Raw genomic sequence first — 20,651 nt, forward strand, 5'->3', positions numbered from 1 at the left:
ACAAAGTTTAAAAAACACATAAAGAAGGCTGTACAAGGTGGTCACCACTTTGTAGTGTTGTGTGACTTTGTGGTTTTTGGTGTGGGGCAGAGAAGGGGGGTGGAGGATGGGGAGGGTTGGGTAAGGGTTGACCCAAGGCCTGAAGTATTCCTTATACCACTGAGTTACCTTCAGAAACGGAAAATTAATGTTTTTATCAATTTGTATTTCATTAGGTAATTATGATGTAGTCGACTCAATATTTGCAAATATTAAAAAAAAATGATGTAGAGGCCTATGGTTTGTGGAACCGGGGTCCATGCTAAAGCGTGTCTTTATCATCAAGTCGGCCTCAGGACTACACACAGATGCACATGTGTGTGCACACACCCACACCCACACCCACACACGCTGTATCAACATCAAGGTTCTTTAGATGGTCTTACAGGGCGCTTCCATAATGGAGAGATTTACTTTGAAGATTTGGCTCGTAAGGTTAAGGGGAGCGTCTGTGGTTAGCAAACCGAAGGCCCAGGGCGGCGGACGGTGTGGTGAAGGACAACAGATTAAGTACGAGGAGGACAAAGATTTCAGTTTTAATCTAAAGGAAGGAGAAAACTTGGCATCCCAGCACAAAGGCTCAAAGAGAACCAGAATGGAGGAAGACCTCCCCAGGACTAAATTGCATTTTAAAAGGAGATTTGCATATTCAGGCCCTCCTGACCAAGGCGTGGCTCAGTTTACCCTTATCTCAAGGTCCTTCCCAGTAGGTTTGTTATCAGCAGGAATAATTACTTGCTCTCCAGGGTACAGCTTCTTTATCATAGATAATCTTATCATAGATAATCGCCTCTTCTGGGGGCACCTGTGACCTATTCTTCAAGGTTCACTGTGGCTTTTAGCATAACGGGTTTTATGGATCTGTCTGTGGTCAGAATCTAAGATGACTGTAGGTTTAGGACAGACATCTTTAAGGGATCTTGTAAGTTCACATGAGGAAATGCTTGTTAGCAAAAACACTTTTTAAAAAAAGGTTTATTTATTTCATGTGAGCACACTGCTGCTACCTTCAGACTCACCAGAAGAGGGAATGGAATCCCATTACAGATGGTTGTGAGCCACCATGTGGATGCTGGGATTTGAACTCCGGACCTTTGGAAGGGCAGTCAGTGCTTAACCACTGAGCCATCTCTCCAGCCCTCACAAACACTTTCCATAGGTTTGTTATAATACCCCAGCCCCAGGTTTTCAGTAGTGAGGAGATCTTGCTTAGCCTTAGTGTAAATGTATTGCAGATGAGTTCCCCCTCTAGGTCTCAAATTCTTGCTGTCAAGATGAAACTGGGGTAGATTGTACTAAGTATGTTGAGCTGCCAGCCAGGATGATTGGAAAGCAGAAATATTTAGCCATTTCTCCCCCACCCATCTCTTCAATATACCAACAACACAGCACTCATTAAGCTTACTATATTGGCAAAAATAAATGTGTCTGCGACTCAGTTCTTGACACCCCGAAACCTTAATAAGTAAATATTGAGTTCAAATAAAAGTTTGATCCTAATAGTATGTTTCAGGAGCCGCATACTTAATAGGATCCTTCTGAGGGAAGTTCTTATTTTAATGTTGAGAACTAAGATAGGGACTGGAGAGACGGCTCAGCAGCTAAGAATTACTACTTTTAGAGAGCACATTAGGCTGTTAACAGCCCCATAACATACCCAGTTCTAGGGGATATGACGCCCTCTTCTGGCACCTATACTAAGGTTCAATGTCGTCCTGCCCATATATACATGGGCTTAAAAATAAAAATCTTTGCTGAGCATGGTGGTTGTATGCCTTTAATTCCAGCACTCAGAAGACAGACCATAGTGATCTCTGCGAATTCAAAGTTAGCCTGGTACACTTAGTGAGTTCAAGGTTAGCCAGTGTTGTAAAAGGGAAACCTTGCCCTGCCTCCCCGAAAAGACTTTTCATTGGCTCTAGCTTAGCCAACCCGGGACAGTCTTTTGCATAAAGCCAATCAGAATGAGGGGGCGGGAGCTTCTGCACCTCTGACTGACAGTAGCTGTTCCCGGAAAATGTCGTGGCCTGGCACAGTCTAAGGGTGTGCGGCGGCCATGGACAGCGAGCAGCCCGACAGCCTGGAGGGCTGGGTGCCGCTGCGCGAGGACCTCTTCCCGGAGCCCGAGCGCCATCAGCTGCGTTTCCTGGTGGCCTGGAACGCCGCCGAGGGCCAGTTTGCCGTCACCTGTCACGACCGCACGGCGCAGCGGCGCCGGCGCGGGCGACAGGAGGCCGGCGACGGGGGCTGCAGCTGGGCCGGGGCGCTGTCGGCGGCCGGGTTCCGCGGCGCGCACCGGCAGCTGGCGGCGCTGTGGCCGGCCCTGGAGCGCTGCTTTCCGCCGCTGCCGCCGGAGCTGGACGCGGCGAGCGGCGCGGGCTGGGGCCTGGGGCGCGGGCTGTGGGCGCTCGTGTGGGCGCTCGTGTGGCCGGCGCCTGCGAACCCTGGCGACGCGGCGCTGCAGGACCTGTGCCGACAGCTGGAGCACTACCTGGGCCTGGCGGCCGACGGCTGCGGCGGCGCCACCGTGCGCGACGTGCTCTTCCCGGCCCCGGGTGACTCGGCAGACTGCGAGGGCCTGAGCGAGTTCCGCGAGAGGATGCTGCGCGCGCGCCTGGACCAGACGGTCGCGCGACTGCGCCAGGTAAGTGGCGCTGGGCCGGGGAGCCGAGGGCGGGCCTGCGGAGCACTCGTGGCGCACACCCTGCATCGCTGGTGCACCTGCGCCTCAGGTGGGAGAGAGTGGGGACCTTGAAGTTGAAACAGTAGTGTGTGTGTGTGTGTGTGTGTGTGTGTGTGTGTGTGTGTGTGTGTGTGTGTGTACCTTGAAGTTGAAACAGTAGTGTGTGTGTGTGTGTGTGTGTGTGTGTGTGTGTGTGTGTGTGTGTGTGTGTGTGTGTATATAGTCAGAGTGAGTTTCTGCGCGGCCTGGTGGGAGAGAGTGGGGACCTTGAAGTTGAAACAGTAGTGTGTGTGTGTGTGTGTGTGTGTGTGTGTGTGTGTGTGTGTGTGTGTGTTTTGCTAGGATAGTCAGAGTGAGTTTCTGCGCAGCCTGGCTCTTGTTTTTTGGAAACAGTGTCTCAATCTGTGGTTCAGGCTGGCTTTGAACTCAGGACAGTCCTCTGCCTTAGCCTCTCCAGTCCCGGGATTAGGTAAAAGTTTACTTGCAGTTCTGAGCCAGGCTCCGCCCTTCACCTTTTCCCTCATTCTGAGCAGAGCAGGATGTTGTAATGGGAAAGGCCAGAAGTATTGAAAGTAAAACTGAAAACAAGGCATCCCTGTAGGAAAAAAAAAAAAAAAAAAAACACAAGCTAACCGGAAATAACTGGAGAAGAAGAGGAATGGCTAAACATGTCACAGAGGATGGATGACATTTAAAAGATAACTTTATGGGGTTGGGGATTTAGCTCAGCGGTAGAGCGCTTGCCTAGCGAGCGCAAGGCCCTGGGTTCGGTCCCCAGCTCCGAAAAAAAGAAAAAAAAAAAAGATAGCTTTATTATTTTCTTCAAGCAAATGGAAAGCCCTCGGGAAGTGAGGCTTTATTCATCAGCTTTGAATGGCAACAACAGGAAGGCTCTTTTGGACCAGAAGGAGATAGTTTGAGACACACACATTTATTACTTGTGTGGTAAACGTCACAAACCCTAAAGAGAGGGGGCTTTTCAATTTCACTGAAAGATTTAGGGAGAATGTATCTTTTACCCAGCAACAATTTCCTGAAGAGGCCCAAGTCTCAGAGCTTCATTCCCGGCTCTGACACTCTCTGGATGTTGAACCACCATTCTAGTTTGTTTACTGTAGCTGTGATACACACCCTGACCCACAGCCACTCTGGGCAGAAAAGGCTTATTTGGCTTACAGGTTACATCCCATTATCTGTGGAGCACAGGTAATGGATGGAGGCTGGCTACTGGCTTGTGTAGCTACCTTTCTTAGCCTGGGACCACCTGCTCCCTGGTACCCAACTACCCGTTTGCAAGACCCTCTTCTATCATTTTAGCACCCAAGAAAAGACTGATCTAATGGAGGCAGTTGCTCTTGTGCTTCCCCTTCCCAGGTGTTACGTAAACATTAAGTTAACTGTGAGCCTTTAGAAAGCAGTGGCTTTGCTGTGTTTCTTTGAGGAAGGGGAGGTGTAAGAAGAATTCAGCCATAAAGCAAAATCTTGATTGTTGTATACTATCTTAAGCTAAATCTAGAGTGAGTCTTTTAAAACTAAAATGGCTTTATAGAAGGATTCTGTTTGTGGGATCTTTGTTTTGAGACCTGGTCTCAGAGCCCAGGCTGTCCTGGAATTTACCATGTAGCTCAGGATGCCCTTGTGCTATGGTGACGCTCCTGCTTCCGCCTCTGAACTGCCTGGCATTATAGGCTGTTGTCGGCAGACCTTGTCCGTTGGGATCACTTTGCTGTATATAACTCACACACCCACTTCTCATGCATGTCGATTTCACTTTACAACAATGAGGAAACTAGGGAGAGTTTTCATTCAGCCCAGCCAACATCTGGTCCTTAACCTGATCATTTATATCAGACTTGGCTACTAGAGGTTGGACCTTGAGTCTCTCGTGCCTGTGAGGCAAGCACTGTAGCAATGAGTCATCTCCCTCCCTTCTTTGTTTTCAGGCAGCTTCTGACCAAGTTGCCCAGGCTGCCCTTGACCTCTGTAGCCCAGGCGGGCATAGTCTCACCCCTTCACTCCTTTTTGCTCCTGCCTCACAGGTCTTGTTCTGTTCTCCTGATGTGCCCACTATGCTTTTTTTCCAGAAGCCTTCTGTCCTGGGATTGACCCAGTTTCAGCTCCTGGAGTAGTTGTAGTGAAGGCCTGAGCCACTTCCTGCCTTATCTTCCCAGAGTAACTGAATTACAGGTCCCTTCCTCTAATTCTTAACATCTGGGTACGGAAAGTTACATTCTCCTCAAGTTCAAGTTCATTCCCTGCTGTTACATTCTATCTAGTCTAGCTTATACTATTGAGCTGTTCATGTGTGGAATCCATCTGTCCATCTGGGACTTACAAACAGAGGAGTAGAAAACTAAGGCTATTGTATCCACGGAAGTGTAGAAGTCTTTGTTTGTTTTCTTTGAGGAGGACCTTGGCTTTGTAGCTCAGGCTGACCTGGAACTATTTAGCCCAGGCTAGCCTAAGACTCACAGTAAAACTCTTGCATTAGCCTCCCAAGTGTTGGGATTATAGGCTTGAGCCATCATGATAATTATGATATTATTATAATTATTATCCTCTATTAAATAGTCATAAAAATAGTGTTGAATGACTGTGAGAATAGTAGTCCTCAGACCTGCCATTTTATTTAACTACTTTTGTGTTATTGGGCCTTTGGTTGGAGAACGTTTTCATGTTCATGCAGTTTAAAATTGCTGTTTTAAAATTAAGAATATTGGGTGTCTTTTATTTATTTATTTTTGGTATGATGTTGTAAACATCCAGATTCAAAACTCTATTTACATTTTACCCTCTAGCTTCTTCAAGATCACAGAAAAGCCAACACCATGGTAACATTAATGAAAGTTTATCAAGAGGAAGATGAAGTCTATCAAGAACTAGTTACCATGGCAACCACATTCTTCCAGTATTTACTACAGCCATTTAGAGACATGCGAGAAGTTGCAACCTCATGTAAGCTTGGTATTTTGGTATGTTTCCTGGTATTTTATCTTACTACCTTCTCTGTATTATTATTTTAGTCTCATATAAGGTTTAGTTCATTTTCACTTTGAGTTTATCTTTAAATTTAGATGTAAGATTTTATATATATATATTTTATATACGGTTTGCTGAGCATGTGCAAGCCTTCTCCTCGAAGGAGAGAACGTGGACTGCGAGTGAAGTACCCTTCGCCCATTTTCTTGGCGCCCTAGAACACTGCAGGTTTGGAAGCATTAGCGTTGTTCCCCATGACAGACTGTGATGTGTGTTTCCTTTAGCTTATTTCCCACCTGTAAGCACACAGGTAGATTGCTTAGAAATTTAAACTTTAGTGAGTGCTGTTCTGATGACCTTTAATACAGTTCCTCATGCTGTGGTGACTTCCAATCATAAAATTATTTTTGTTGCTATGTTATGAATCATAAATATCTGTGGTTTCTGATGATCTTAGGTAACCCCTGTGAAAGGGTCGTTTTACCCCCAAAGGGTTCACAACTAACAAGTTGAGAACCACTGCATTAGGGTGACCCTATTTAGAAAAGGCATCTCAATCTTGCCTCGTGTGCAAACAGCTAGAGTCAGGAGACAGCAGGGAGATGCTTTGCTCCTCCGGCACTGGCTGTCTCTCCACAGGCACTTCCATGGCCACAGCAGGATGCTGTGCCATACTGCTTCTATAGCCCCCGATGGGACTGTTCTTATCACTGTTGTTTAGAGTCCTTATGTGTGCAGTGTGTGTGTGTGTGTGTGTGTGTGTGTACACATGCATGCATAGCACACATGGTAGAGGTTAGAGGACCACTTGTGGAAAATAGATTTTCTCCTTCCACCTTGTGGGCTCTGGGGATTGAACTCAGGTCATCAGGTGTGGCTGTCAGTGTTTCCACCCACTGAACCGTCTCACCAGCCTACAATATTAGAATACTTGTTACCCTCCAAAGAAACCTCATACCCGCTACCAGTCATTTCCCATCTTCTCCAACCTTATGTAATGCCTAATCTACTTTGCCTCTGTACTTGGCTACTGTGGAAATTTTACTATGCTTAGCTTTTTATCTTTGTATATGGTGTGTGTATGTGATGTTTGTGTGTGACTGTGGGCTCTCGTGAGCTGCTGGGAATCCTCCTGTCTCCATTGCCCATTTTGGCATAATTGACTTTGCAATTTGGCTTGGATTATGATATACGTGTGTTACTGTATCTGGTTTTAGATGGATTCTGGACTCTAGGTGGGTTCTAGAATCTGAACTCAGGCAAGGCAACGACTTTCCTCTCTGAGCCATCTCCCCAGCCCATAGAAATCTCACACAAGGGGAACTATATGGTGTGTAGTTGTGACTGCTTCCTCACTTAGCCGACAGACAGACTACCCTCATCGGGAGGACAGACTGCTTTTGTTTACCCGTTCCCCCTTGGTGGACTCTTGGCTGGTTTACGTATTATGAACATTGCTGCCTCAATGTGTGTGTATACCTTTCTTTTACCATACCTGTGGCTACCTTTCTTTTTCTTTTTGGAGTCAGGATCTCAGCTTGCTCTCTATGTATGTAGCACAGGATGACCTTGAACTCAGCAACCTTCCCGCCTTAAGTTCCTGGGAATGTGATTACAGCCACAGGACTTACTTTCATTTCTCTGTGTATAACCTAGGAAGTGGACCTGCTGGGTCACATGATAATACTTAGCTTTTTTTTTTTGGTTCTTTTTTTCGGAGCTGGGGACCGAACCCAGGGCCTTGCGCTTCCTAGGTAAGCGCTCTACCACTGAGCTAAATCCCCAGCCCAGCTTTTTTTTTTTTTTTTAAAAAAAAAAAAAGCTCCTTTTGAAGACCACCAGACGGTTGCCCAAATCAAGTGCCCTGTTTTAGTGCATATAAGTGTGGGCTCACAGTTGAATCATCAACCACAACTCTTGGTATGTTTTGTTGTTTTTGATATCAGATATTGCCATACAGCCCACAGTAGTCTTGATTCTTGGCAATTCTCCTGCCTCAGCCTTCCAAACAGTGAGATTACCATGTGTCACCATGCCTGCCTTCAACACTTGTTATATCTGTCTTTTTATTCTAGGGTGGGAAGTGGTATCTTGTAGTTTTGACTTGCACTTGGGTAACATGGACCCAGCTGTGCCACGTTCCTGCCTTTGTGGAAGGGAGCTGGATGCTGGATGCACAGGAGGTCTGAGTTCGGACTGTTAGAATGGTGCATTGCAGCCTGGGCAATTTGGAAACAAGACTTTCCCCTTGTAGTCCTGGTGGCTCTGAAGTTGAAGATCAGGGTGCTGGCAGACCTGGTTTCTGATGGGGATTTGTTTGGTAGTGTTTAGCAGGCTGTCCTGATGTGTCGTGTGCTTACATGGTAAAGAGCAGAGAGACCTTATGCCTCTTTTTTTATAAGGGCATCAATCCTTACCATAGGGCTGTATCCTTGTGACTTAATACCGGAGGATTTAGGCTTCCTTATATGAATGTCAGGGCCCAAAAACATTCATTCCACAGATAAGAGTGGCACCGCCTGGAATACTTAAATGTCTTTTCAGTGGCCATATCACATGCATTTAAAAGTATTTAAGGTTCCTAAAGAAACTATGGCAAAACCAACGCCTGAGTGCTGAAGAACAGACATCTTCATCTGTACCGCTGTGTAGGATTCCCTGTCAGCCCCTGGAACGGTTGTAACGCAGTCTGTCGACAGTGCTTTCCCCTTGTACCCAGAGTACACCCTTGTCTTCAATGATGCCCAGCACCGAACCCATTGATGTCCAGTCAGGAGCTGACAAAGCAGTAGCAAAAAGAGTGGTCAGGACAGTCCACGTAGCCACTTCAGAATTTCCTAATGGCATTCATTACATCATTCTTTTGTAGAAGTCCCTGGAAGAGGATGAGCTGGGTCCTAAAAGGGTGGCTGCCCTACAGAAGGAAGCCAGTGAGTGGACCAGACGGGCTGAAGAAGCAGTGGTCTCTATCCAGGACATCACTGTGAATTATTTTAAGGAAACAGTAACAGCATTAACAGGTGAAACTAAGACCCACTGTACTAAGATAAACATAATTTTTATTCTATGCAAATACATTTGCACGTATCTTCAGTATCAGGTTGCATATTTGGGGTGCTGGGGATTCAGTGGAAGGATAAGCGTGATAAGTGCCAGCCTGGTGGACAGAGGAAGTCATGAGGGGTGCACTTGTCCTGTACCTGAACAGTACGTGGGGTGCAGGCATGTCCAGAGCTCTGGCTCAAGAGGGCTTGGCAAATAGAACCTAAAGCAAGCTCGTGGGCTGGGTGCTGGAGAGCATGGAGGCCTTTTTATGAGGAGGAAGCCAGCCGGGTGGGGGGTCACACTAGGTGAAGGTCTTGCACTGTGCATAATGCCCCAAATAGGAACTCTCATGTCTGCCAATCTGTGTGTTTATATGATATACAATAATATAAACACACATATGCATAAAGTGCCACCCTTGATATCTTTTAAAACAAATGGTAGGAGTCCCAGCTGCCCTACCTAGGTTGCCCTCTTTTGCTGTGATAAACTCCATAACTAAAAGCAACTTGGAGAGGAAAGGGTTTATTTCATCTAAAACTCCCAGGTAAGAGTTTTTCTGAGGGAAGGAAGCCAAGAGAGGAACTGAAGCTGAGCCCTGGGAGGAATACTGCTGACTGGCTTGCTTTTTATTTGCTTGCTTGCTTCCTTCCTTCTTTTCTTTCTTTTATTGAAAATAGATTTTGCTCTCATGTAATATATCCTGATTATAGTTTCCCCTCCCTATACTCCTCCCAGTTCCTCCCTGCCTTCTATCTTTTCTGGACCACCTTCTTTTTCTGTCTCTCATTAGAAAATAGGGGTTGGGGATTTAGCTCAGTGGTAGAGCGCTTGCCTAGAAAGCGCAAGGCCCTGGGTTCGGTCCCCAGCTCCAAAAAAAAGAACCAAAAAAAAAAAAAAAAAAAAAAAAGAAAATAAGCAGGCTTTTAGGGATAGTAATAAAAAATAAAACATAGATAAAACAAAAACTAACACATTAGAATTGGACAAAACAACAAACAGAAGGAAAGGAGCTTAAAGAGAAGACACGAGAAACAGAGCCCTACTTGTTCCCACACTCAGGAATCACGCAGAAACACTAACCTGGAAGCCACAGGCTGTACACCAAGGACCTGGTCAGACCTGTGCAGGCCCTGTGCATGCTGCCGCAGTCTCTGTGAGTTCAGATGTGCATTGACTGTGCTGATTTAGAGGGCCTTGTTCTCCTGCCCCTCTGGTTCCTACCCTCTGTCTCCTCTTCCACAGGGTTCCCTGAGCCCTGAGAGAAAGGACTGGATGGAGACACCCATTTAGGGCTGAGCATTCCAGGTCTCTTACTGTCTACCTATCGTCTGACTGTGGATCTCTGTTTGTTCCTATCTGTGTGCATAAACACGTATACACACACACACACACACACACACACACACACACACACACACACACACACACAGAGTTCCCTCCTGTGTGCAGGAGGAAGCTTCTCTGATGATGACTGAGCAAAGGCACTGATCTGTGAGTCTACTAGAATGTCATTAGGAGTTATTTTATTACTTACTACCTTCTTTTTTAAAAAGAACAATATTATTTGATTTTTTTCCCTAGGTCCCTGGGCTATCTAATCTCAGGTTTGGCCACCCAAACAGTGTTGGGTATGGGTTCCATCTCTGGAGTGGGTGGAGTGGGCCTGAGTGGGCCTTAAGTCAGATAAGATACTGGTTGTGCTTTGTGCTACCACTGCCCTAGCATATCTTGTAGGCAGGACACCATTGTGGATCAGGGGTTTCGAGACTGAGTTGACGTTTAAGTTTCTCTCTTTCTTTTTTTTTTTTTTTTTTTTTTGGTTCTTTTTTTCGGAGCTGGGGACCAAACCCAGGGCCTTGCGCTTCCTAGGTAAGCGCTCTACCACTGAGCTAAATCCCCAGCCCCTAAGTTTCTCTTATAGTAGCATGCAGAGTACCTTCCTATACCAAAGACACTAGAGTTGAGGGGCAAAGGCTTGATGTAGGCAGCGATGTGACTCCATGGTTGGTGAACTGTGTAGGTGGTGTCTTCAGCACTGAGGCCGTGCCATCAGCCTGAAGAGCAACCTGTAATGTTGGCCACAGCCCGGGTTTGGGGAATTCCCACAGGACCCTTTGGCCAACAATTCAGTTAGATGTAACCCAACCCAGGCACTAGAAGCTTCATTTTGTCACAAGAGATGGCCAGTTGGGGCTCTGTCTCTCCACTATTTGTCAATTTTATTTATATCATCATATATATATATATATATATATATATATATATATATATTTTAGGAAGCTTCTACTGTATTAGGTTTCCACACTACTCCTCAGATGGCCCTTAATTTAGCTGTCTCTCCCCCTATTCCTCATCCCCTTCTTTCCTCTTGATCTTCCCATTCCAGCCCCTCCCCCATCCATTAACTATCTTTACTATTTCATTTTTCTAATGAGATCTGTTTGTCTCCCCTAGTCCCTTACTTTATAAATAACCTCTGGTTCTACAGATTGTAGTTTGGTTATCATTGACTTAGTGGCTAATAACCACATATAAGAAATTCCTATTTTTTTCTAGTTCTATTCATTTGCCTACAGATTTCATGATGTCACTTTTAAAACAGCTGAGTAATACTCCACTGAGTAATGTGGAAATGTCCCACATTCTCTCCATGCATTCCTCTGTTGAGGGGTGTCTAAGTTATTTATAGTTCCTGGCTACTTTGGATAGAGCAGCAACGGCCTTGTTTGAGCAAGTGTCTCAGTAGGAGGACAGAGTGTCCCTTGGGTCTATAACCCAGACTGGTATAGCTGAGTCTTGAGGCAGACGATTCCCATATCCTGGTGAACCACCACACTGATTTCCACAGTGGCTGTACAAGCTCGCACTTCCATAGGCAATGGATGAGGTTCCTATGTCCTCACCAGCATCCTCAGGTGTAAAGATGAAATCTCAATGGCGTTTTGATTTGCATTTCCCCCGATGGCTAAGAATGTTGAACATTTCTTCTAAGTGTTCCTCAGCCATTTGAGGTTCTACTGAGAATTCTCTGTCTACATCTGTACTCCATTTGTAATTGGGTTGTTTGTTTTCTTGATACCTAGTTTTTTTGTGTTCTTTATATAGTTTGGGTATTTATTCTCTATCCGATGTGTAGTTGGTGAAGATCTTTTCCCGTTCTGTAGGCTGCCACTTTGTCTAAATGACATGTTCTTTGCTGTGCAGAAGCTTCTCAGCTTCCTGAAGTCCTATTCATTAATTGTTGGTCTTAGTTAGTGCCTGTGCTACTGGTGTTCTGTTCAGAAAGTCTTCTCCTGTGCCAGTGAGTTCAAGGCTATTTCCCACTTTCTCTTCTAACAGATTCAGTATATTTGGTTTAATGTTGAGGCCTTTGATCCTTTTGATCAATAGCTGAGTTTCAGGCAGGGGATAAGTATGGATCTATTTGTATTCTTCTACATGCAGTTGTCCATTTTGACCAGCACCATTTATTGAAGATGCTTTTTTTTCCTTTTCAGATTGTATTTCTGGCTGCTTTATCAAAAATCAGGTTTCCATAGGTGTGTGGATTTATATCTGGGTCTTCAATTTGATTCCATTGAGCAGTGTGTTTGTTTTTGTCCCAGTGCCATGCTGTTTTTATTCCTGTAGCTCTGTAATACAACTTGAAATCAGGGGTTGTGATACCTCCAGAAGTTCTTTTATCAGGATTGGTTTAGCTATCTTGAGTTTTTCTTACAAAGCAGAAAATTGTCCTTGCAAGATCTGTGAAGAATTGTGTTGGAGTTTTGATGGGGATTGTGTTGAATCTGTAGACTACTTTTTGATACATTGGCCATTTTTATTATGTTAATTCTACAGAGCCACGAGCATAGGAGATCTTCCCATCTTCTGATATCTTCTTCAATTTCCTTCATTATTGTCTGAAAATTTCTACCATACAAGTCGTTCACTTGCTTGGTTAGATTTACCCCAAGATACTTTATATATTCTTGGAGGACACTGTGAAGGATGTTGCTTCCCTGGTTTCTTTCTCAGTCTGTTTGTCATTTGTATTATAGGAAGACAACTGATTTTTCGGAGTTAACTTTGTATCCGGCTACTTTGCTGAAAATCTTATCAACTGTAGGAGTTTCCTGGTGGAATTTTTAGGGTCTCTTGTATACACTGTCATGTCATCTGCAAATGAAGATACTTTGGTTACTTCCTTTCCAATTTATATCCCCTTGCTCTCTTTCAGTTGTTTTTTTTTTTTTTAAGTTTTATGTATATGAGTACACTGTAGCTGTCTTCAGACACACCAGAAGAGGGCATCCGATCCCATCACAGATGGTTGTGAGCCACCATGTGGTTGCTGGGAAATGAATTCAAGACCTCTGGAAGAGCAGTCAGTGTTCTTAACTACTGAGCCATCTCTCCAGCCCCCTTCCCGTTGTCTTATGGTGCTGGTTGAGACAGACTCTGGTTGAATACTATGGAAAGAAGAATGGGCACTTGTGTCTTGTTCCTGATTTTAGTGGAATTGATTTGAGTCTTTCTCTTTAAATTGATGTTGTCTATGGGCTTATTATAAACTGCCTTTATCATGCCGAGGTGTGACCCTGTATCCAGGGACTTTTATCTCTTCAGGAGCATTATCGGAAGGGGTGTTGGACTTTGTCAAAGGCCTTTTTAGCATCTAATGAGATGGTCCTGTGGAATTTGTCTTTCCGTTTGTTTACATGGAGGATTATACTTATAGACTTGTAGATGTTGAACTATCCCTGTATCTCTGGGATGAAGCCAACTTGATCATGGTAGGTGATCTTTTTTGGTATCTTCTTAAACTTGGTTTGGAAGTATTTTATTGAGAAATGTTGCATCTCTACTCATAGGGAAAATGGTCTGTGGTTCTGGCTTTGTTGTAGTTTTATGTGGTTTGGGTATCAGTAACTGTAGCCTGACAAAACAAACTAGGAAGTTTTCCCTTCTGTTTATATTTTGTGGAATAATTTCAGGAGAATTGGCATTAACTCTTCTTTGAGAGTCTGGTAGAATTTTGTACGAAAACTATCTAACCCTGCATATCTAATCTAGATTTTACTTTGGTAAGTGGTATGTACTGAGAAAATTAATAATGAAAATTTTTTCCAGTTTGGTGGAGTACAGGTTTTTATGGTATGTCCTTATGATTCTATTCCTTAGTATTGTTGTCATGTCCCTCTTAATTTCTAATTTTGTTAATTTGGATATTCTGTCTCTACTTTTTTTTTTTTTTAAGATTTATTTATTTATTCATTACATGTAAGTACAATGTAGCTATCTTCATACACACGAGACCAGGGCATCAAATCTCATTACAGATAGTTGTGAGCCGCCATGTGGTTGCTGGGAATCGAACTCAGGACCCCTGGAAGGGCAGTCAGTACTCTTTTTTTTTTTTTAATTAATTTATTTATTTTATGTATATGTGTACACTGTCGTTGTCTTCAGACACACCGGAAGAAGGCATCGAATCTCATTACAGATGGTTGTGAGCCACCATGTGGTTGCTGGGAATTGAACTCAGGATCTCTGGAAGAGCAGTCGGCGCTCTCAACCACTGAGCTATCCCTCCAGCCCTCTACTTTTTAATTAATTAATTTGGATAAGAGTTTGTCAATCTTAACTGTTTGTTTTTTTTTTTTCTTCAAAAAACCAACTCTTTGTTTCACCGAGTCTTTGTATGTTTTTGTTTCTATTTTATTGATTTCAGCCCAGAGTTTGATTATTTCTTGCTGTCTTCTCCTTTTGGATGTGATTTCTTCTTTTTCTAGAGTGTACAAGTCTGCTATTAACTTACTAGTCTGAGGTCTTGTGTAGTTTCTCATGTGGGCTTCTAGTGCTCTGAGCGTGCTCTTAGAGCCTCCATTGTGTCCTTGAGCTGAGTGTGCTGTGTGTGCATTTTAACTCAGTCCTAGAAAGTCTGTATTTCTAGCCCTCCGTCCTGACCCATTGTTCCCTCGCCAGCGAGTTGTTCGTTTCCTCAGTCTGTAAGCTCTCTGTTGTTGCTATCCAGCTTTAATCCATGGTGGTCAGCTAGAACACAGTTTTACCTTAATTTCCTTGGATCTCTTGAGGCTTGCCTTAGGTCCAAGTGTTGGGTCATTTTTGGAGTAAGTTCTGTGAGGTGCTGAGAAGAAGGTATATTCTTTTATGTTTGGGTAAAATGTTCTGTAAATATCTGTGAGGTCCATTTGGTTTATAATGTCAGTCAGCTTCAGCATTTTTCTGTTTAGTTTTTGTCTAAATGACTTATCTGTTGGGAAGACCGAAGTTTCCCACTATCGGTGAGTAAAGGTCAATATGTGGTTTAAGTTGTAGTAGTGTTTCTTTTACGAACTTGGGTGATCTTGTGTTTGGTGAATAGATGTTAAGAATTTCAATGTCCCTGGGTAATGGTTGGTCCATGCCTTTAATCCCATCACTCAGGAGACAGATGAAGGCAGATCTCTGAGTTTGAGGCCACCTGGTCTACAGAGTGAGTTCTAGGACAGCCTAAGCTACACAGAGAAACCCTGTCTCAAAAGCCCACAAAGAAAGAAAGAAAGAAAGGAAGGACGGAAGAAAGAAAGAAAGAAAGAAAGAAAGGAAGGAAGGGAGGGAGGGAGGGAGGGAGGGAGGGAGGGAGGGAGGGAGAAAGAAAGGAAGGAAGAAAGGAAGGGAGAGAGAGAGAAGAAGGAAAAGAACTACATGTCCTCTTAGTAGGTTTTTCCTTTTGAGTTCCAGTGTCTTTTTTTTTTTTTTTTTGGAGCTGGGGACCCAGGGCTCTACCACTGAGCTAAATCCCCAACTCTGAGTTCCAGTGTCTTTATCTCTTCTGGTTGGTTTTGGCTGAAGTCTGTTTTGTCAGATATTAAACTGGCTATGCCAGCTTGCTGTGTAGTTCATTTGCTTGGAATGTCTTCCCATTGTTTGATCCTGAAATGATCCTCGATGCTAAGGTGTCTTAGATGCAGCAAAGGATGGGTCCTTTTCTGCAGCCAGTCTATTAGTCTGTATCTTTTGGGGGGGTGATTGAGACCATGAGTGTTGAGAGATATCAGTGAGTGGTGTTTGTTGAATCCTGTTGTTGTGCCTGTGTGCCTTTGTTTCCCCTCTTTTGATTTGCAGGTCTGAGATTATTTATTCCCTTGTGTTTTCTTGGGTGTTGTTAATCTTCTTAGGTTGAAATTGTCCTTATAGTCTCTTCTGTAGGGCTGGATTTGTAGATAGATATTGCTTAAACTTGGTTTTATCATGGAATGTCTTATTTCCCCCATCTATTGTGATTGAAATTTTTGCTGAGTTAGTAGTCTGGTGTCTATGGTCTCTTAGTGTCTGTAGAACATCTGCCTAGGAGGCCCTTTTGGCTTTTAGAGTCTCCATTGAGAAGTCAGGTGTTATTCTAATAGGTTATGTTACTTTATATATATTACTTGGTCTTTTCCCTTGTAGCTTTAATATTCTTTCTTTGTTCTGTACGTTTAGTGTTTTAATTATTATATGCTAAGTGGACTTTCTTTCTAGTCAACTCTATTTGGTGTTCTGTAAGCTTCTTGGACCTTGATAGGCATCTCCTTTAGGTTAGAAAAATTTTCTTCTAGGATTTTGTTAAATTCTTTCTGTGCCTTTGACTGGGGTTTCTTCACCCTTCCTTATTATTCTTAGATTTAGTTGTTTTGTAGAGTTCCAGATTTCCTAGATGTTTTGTGCCAGAATTTAAAAAAAAATTTTTTTAGATATAACAATTTCTTCCTTTTTTTGACATAGGTGTCTATTTCTTCTATCTGCCTCAGTGTCTTTGTTCTATCTCTTGTATTATGTTGGAGAGTTGCCTCTGAGGTTCTTGTTGGAATTACTAAATTTTTCATTTCCAGATTTCTCTCAGTTTGGGATTTCTTTTTTTTTTCTTTTTTTTTTTTTTTGGAGCTGGGGACCGAACCCAGGGCCTTGCGCTTGCTAGGCGAGTGCTCTACCACTGAGCTAAATCCCCAGCCCCCAGTTTGGGATTTCTTTATTGATTCTGTTTCTATGTACTTTCCAGCCTTGAACTGTTTTATTAATTTTCTTCCACTGTTTGTGTTTTCATAGGTTTCTTTATGGGGTTTATTCATTTTCTCTTTAAGGATCTCTATCATAGCCATAAAGGTTATTTTAACATCTTTGTCTTTACTCAGGGCTGATTGTGTTAGGGTTGCTGGCCTCTAGGGAAGACATATTGTCCTGGTTGTTGTTTTTTGCTGGTGTCTAGGCATCTGGGCTGGGGGTGGTTGCAATTCTAGGGTCTGATATCTGCTCTTGTCTTTGTTGTTGAGTGTTTGGTTCCTTGGTTTCTCTTGCCCTCTCTGGTTCTTGGGGTTTGGTGGCTATGTGTTGCTGGGTAGGAATTTCTTCTGGGACCCTGAGAGGTATGGCCACTGTGGGTTCCAGGTGTTTCTAGGTACTGGGAGTTGACACCTAGGAATAGGGATGGGCTAGGAGAGGATGTGTGTGTGTGTGTGTGTGGGGGGGTTCACTAGACAGAGGAAAGCCTAGTGTTCTGCTGTAGCAGGTGGTCTGCTACAGAGCTGGAGATGAGAGTGGGGGATTTGGAGGAGCTGAGGGAGAGATCAACAGTTAGCCTGCTTGCTCCCCTGGCTAGAATTGCCTGTTGGTCCCCAGAGAATGCCTGCTGGAGTTGGGGACTGGGATAAAGCAGGGAGGGGAGTTTGGAGAGGAAGATCTGTGTGATTTCCTGGAGGAGGGGGTAGGGGGAGAGAGGCCTCAGCAGACGCTCTGCTGCAGACCTAGGAATAAGATTAGGGGTTGTGGAGAGGGTAAGGGAGAGGCGATCTAGTTAACCTACCTGTTTCCCTGGCCACAGTGGTCCTGGGTTGTCAGTGAGTGCCTGCTGGAGCTGGAGGCTGCTTCTCTGGCTGTCAACATCCTACTTTTTTATACAAGTCAAAAAAATGACCTACAAACATGCCCACAGGACAGGCTGATGGAGTCAATTGCTCTGTTATCCTCTTCCCAGGCGACTGTTTGCATCAAGTTGGTGAGACTGACCAGCACATCAGTGTTTAGGATTTGGGGTTAGACTGAAAGCAGAGTAATGGTCCCGGTGTTGGTCAGACTGTTCATAGGAACCTGTCTAACTACGGAAATAGTCTGGACCAAGGTATAAAAAAAAAAAGCGGGGCTCTCGGGGTTGGGGATTTAGCTCAGTGGTAGAGCGCTTGCCTAGGAAGCGCAAGGCCCTGGGTTCGGTCCCCCCAGCTCCGAAAAAAAGAACCAAAAAAAAAAAAAAAAAAAAAGCAGGGCTCTCAGTAAGGTGGGTCATGAGTGTGTATTGTCCTGCACATAAATTGAATACCTGAAGTTTTCCATTAGTGGCTTTGTGTTACTTTTTGTGGTAATTGTTTTAGTAATAAGAGTCAACAAGGAACTCAGGATTCATTAATGAGTTGTTGTTTTGTTTAACTTTATTAATTATAACTCAGGAATGCAGAAGCAAATGGAGCAGGATCAGAGGAGATTTGGCCAGGCTGCCTGGGCCACAGCCATGCCCAGGCTAGAAAACCTCAAGCTCATGTTAGCTCGGGAGACTCTGCAGCTTATGAGAGCCAAAGAGCTGTGTCTAAAACACAGACAGGCTGAAATCCAGAGGAAGGTAAGGCAAAAATAAATAGACCTTTCTCTAGCACCATGTCGTCATTTAGATTGACCGTCCATGCTGGGCGTTGCTAATGAGCGCTCTGGTTTTCTCAGCACACAGTGGGTGGGCCAGGAAGATTCCTTTCCTGGTTCTCTAACTCTGAGTTTAGGGTTGAAGTGGGGACTCACTTTAAAAATCAGTCCAGCAGTATGTTCAGTACATACTCATGTACATACACATGCAAACATTTGTGCATACATGTGCATGCATGTGGCAGTGTCCTGTATAGCCAACTCCTTCATGCAGGAGCTAAGCATGTTCCCCATCACTGAGCCCAGCCCAGCATGGCTAAGCATAGGCTTCATCCTGTCCTAACTAAATGGCTCTTCTTCTTAGGATCACAGTCAGGTAAGTAGTTCCCATAATCTTGGGACTTTAAAGCAGTCTTGTCAGTAGCTGTCTTAGATCCAACTGCTGTGAGAAGATACCATAGTTGGAGTGACTACAAAGATATTTCACTGTTTCTACAGCTGCAGAGACTAGATACCCAAGACCTAGGTGTCTTGGGATTCAGTGTCTGGTGAGGGCTCTCTGTCTGTGGCACTTGTTCTTGCTGTGTGTCCATGGAGAGAGGACGCACACTAAGAACCTTCTCCACCACAAGACCCCGCCCTCAACCTCATCAAAGCTAATTACCTCCAAAGGCTCCCTCCAACCCCGTTGGGGTTTAGAGTGCCAACATCCAAACTTGGGTAACACCCTCTACCCATGCACGATCTCATTGCCATTGTGTTTCTAAACCATGAACATGCTGATTTGCTTAAAGGATAAGGTGAAGTGTGTGTAGAAAATGCTGAATGGGGGCTGGAGATTTAGCTCAGTGGTAGAGCACTTGCCTAGCAAGCGAAAGGCCCTGGGTTCGGTCCCCAGCTCCGAAAAAAAAGAAAATGCTGAATGAGTTTGAGTGTGTCTCTTGATGTATTTCTGCTGTCTCCTGTCTGACAGTGAGCACCACGGAAGAGTAGAGGACAGCCAGAATGCTTTGCAGTTCTCTCGCTATGCTACCCAATCTGTTTCTCCTTACAAACCAGGTGGAAGATCTTCCAGACCAAGGAAAGAATGTAGGTGTTGTGGATGAGCTAGAAATCCAGTATTACGAGACGCAGTTGGAGTTATATGATGTTAAGCTTGAGATACTGAGGAATGAGGAGACGATCCTTGTCACACGGTTGGACTCTGTTAAGAGACTTATAGCAGGTAACGTTAGTGTTCTCTTAGAGGAAGGCGAGCCACGTGTTTGAGGAGAAACAGACCAGTTACCAGTTTCTCCTTATAAATGACCAGTTATATCTACTGAATGTTTTTAGTTCTCTTCAGTGTTTTTATTACTCAACAGTCTATTCAGATATACAAGAGACAAAGAAATCCTATGCCCATTACATAGAGGCACTCAGTGAAAGCAATTTGCTGTTTTTAAAATGTGCTACAATGGAAAAGTGAATATCAGCGTTTAAAAGCAAAACCATAAACTCTATCAAGTAACCTTATTTTTACCCAATACATAAAACTCATTTAAGTAATAATAATAATAATAATAATAATAATAATAATATAATACCCACAGAATTTTAATGGCTGCATAGTATTCCTTTTCTCAGGCATGCTGTGATTTCTAGTTTCTTCCTGTCTTGAACTTCGGTGCAGTAAACAATTTTCTTTGCATGTGTCCTTGTGTGAAGCAGGGATTTCTGATAATTTATGAGATAAATTTCTAAAGATGGAATGGTTGGGTTAAGGGCAAAGCTTTAACATTTTAGTATATGTCTGCCAAAATGACATTAACAGTCACTTGAGATGCTTTCCTCCCCCCTCTGCTGTTTCCAAGGCCTGGCTTGTAAACCCTCAGAGGCTACACGAAAGGGCACGGAAGCAGTGGTACCATGTAGCGTAGCTGACCTCAAACCCACTGCAGTTCTCCTTCCACAGCCCTGCTGAGGGCTAGGGCCACAGACATACACCGCCACACCTCACATCAGCTTCCTTACTGAGATTTTAATGTTTTTGTTGTTTTAAGACAGCATTTCTCAGTGTAGCCCTGGCTGTCCTGGAAATAGCTCTGCAGACCAGGCTGGCTTCAAACTCACAGAGAGCCACCAGCCTGTGTCCTGAGTCCTGGGACTAAAGGCATGCACTGCCATGGCCTGGCTCTATTTTTATGTTTTATAATGCATTTTTTTTTTTTTTGGTTCTTTTTTTTGGAGCTGGGGACCGAACCCAGGGCCTTGC

General features: G+C 44.0%; 1 protein-coding gene across 4 annotated transcripts in view; it reads left to right on the forward strand.

Annotated features, from left to right (window-relative positions):
- The first annotated feature begins 2,038 nt into the window (after positions 1–2,038).
- Whamm (WASP homolog associated with actin, golgi membranes and microtubules) overlaps positions 2,039–20,651 on the forward strand; it is a 28,652-nt gene continuing 10,039 nt past the window's right edge. For 3 of the 4 annotated variants that reach the window (XR_015685307.1, XR_015685308.1, XM_087656041.1), the window contains exons 1-5: positions 2,039–2,683; positions 5,521–5,694; positions 8,571–8,721; positions 18,211–18,380; positions 19,457–19,622. Coding sequence is in view for 2 of the 4 variants with exons in the window: in XM_087656041.1 (XP_087512167.1) it covers positions 2,096–2,683; positions 5,521–5,694; positions 8,571–8,721; positions 18,211–18,380; positions 19,457–19,622 (1,249 nt within the window). In the remaining 2 variants the exon portion in view is untranslated. 4 annotated transcript variants of the gene reach the window in all.

This window comes from Rattus norvegicus, chromosome 1 (genome assembly GCF_021556685.1).
Source record: "Rattus norvegicus strain SHRSP/BbbUtx chromosome 1, alternate assembly SHRSP_T2T, whole genome shotgun sequence".
Lineage (NCBI taxonomy): Eukaryota > Metazoa > Chordata > Mammalia > Rodentia > Muridae > Rattus > Rattus norvegicus.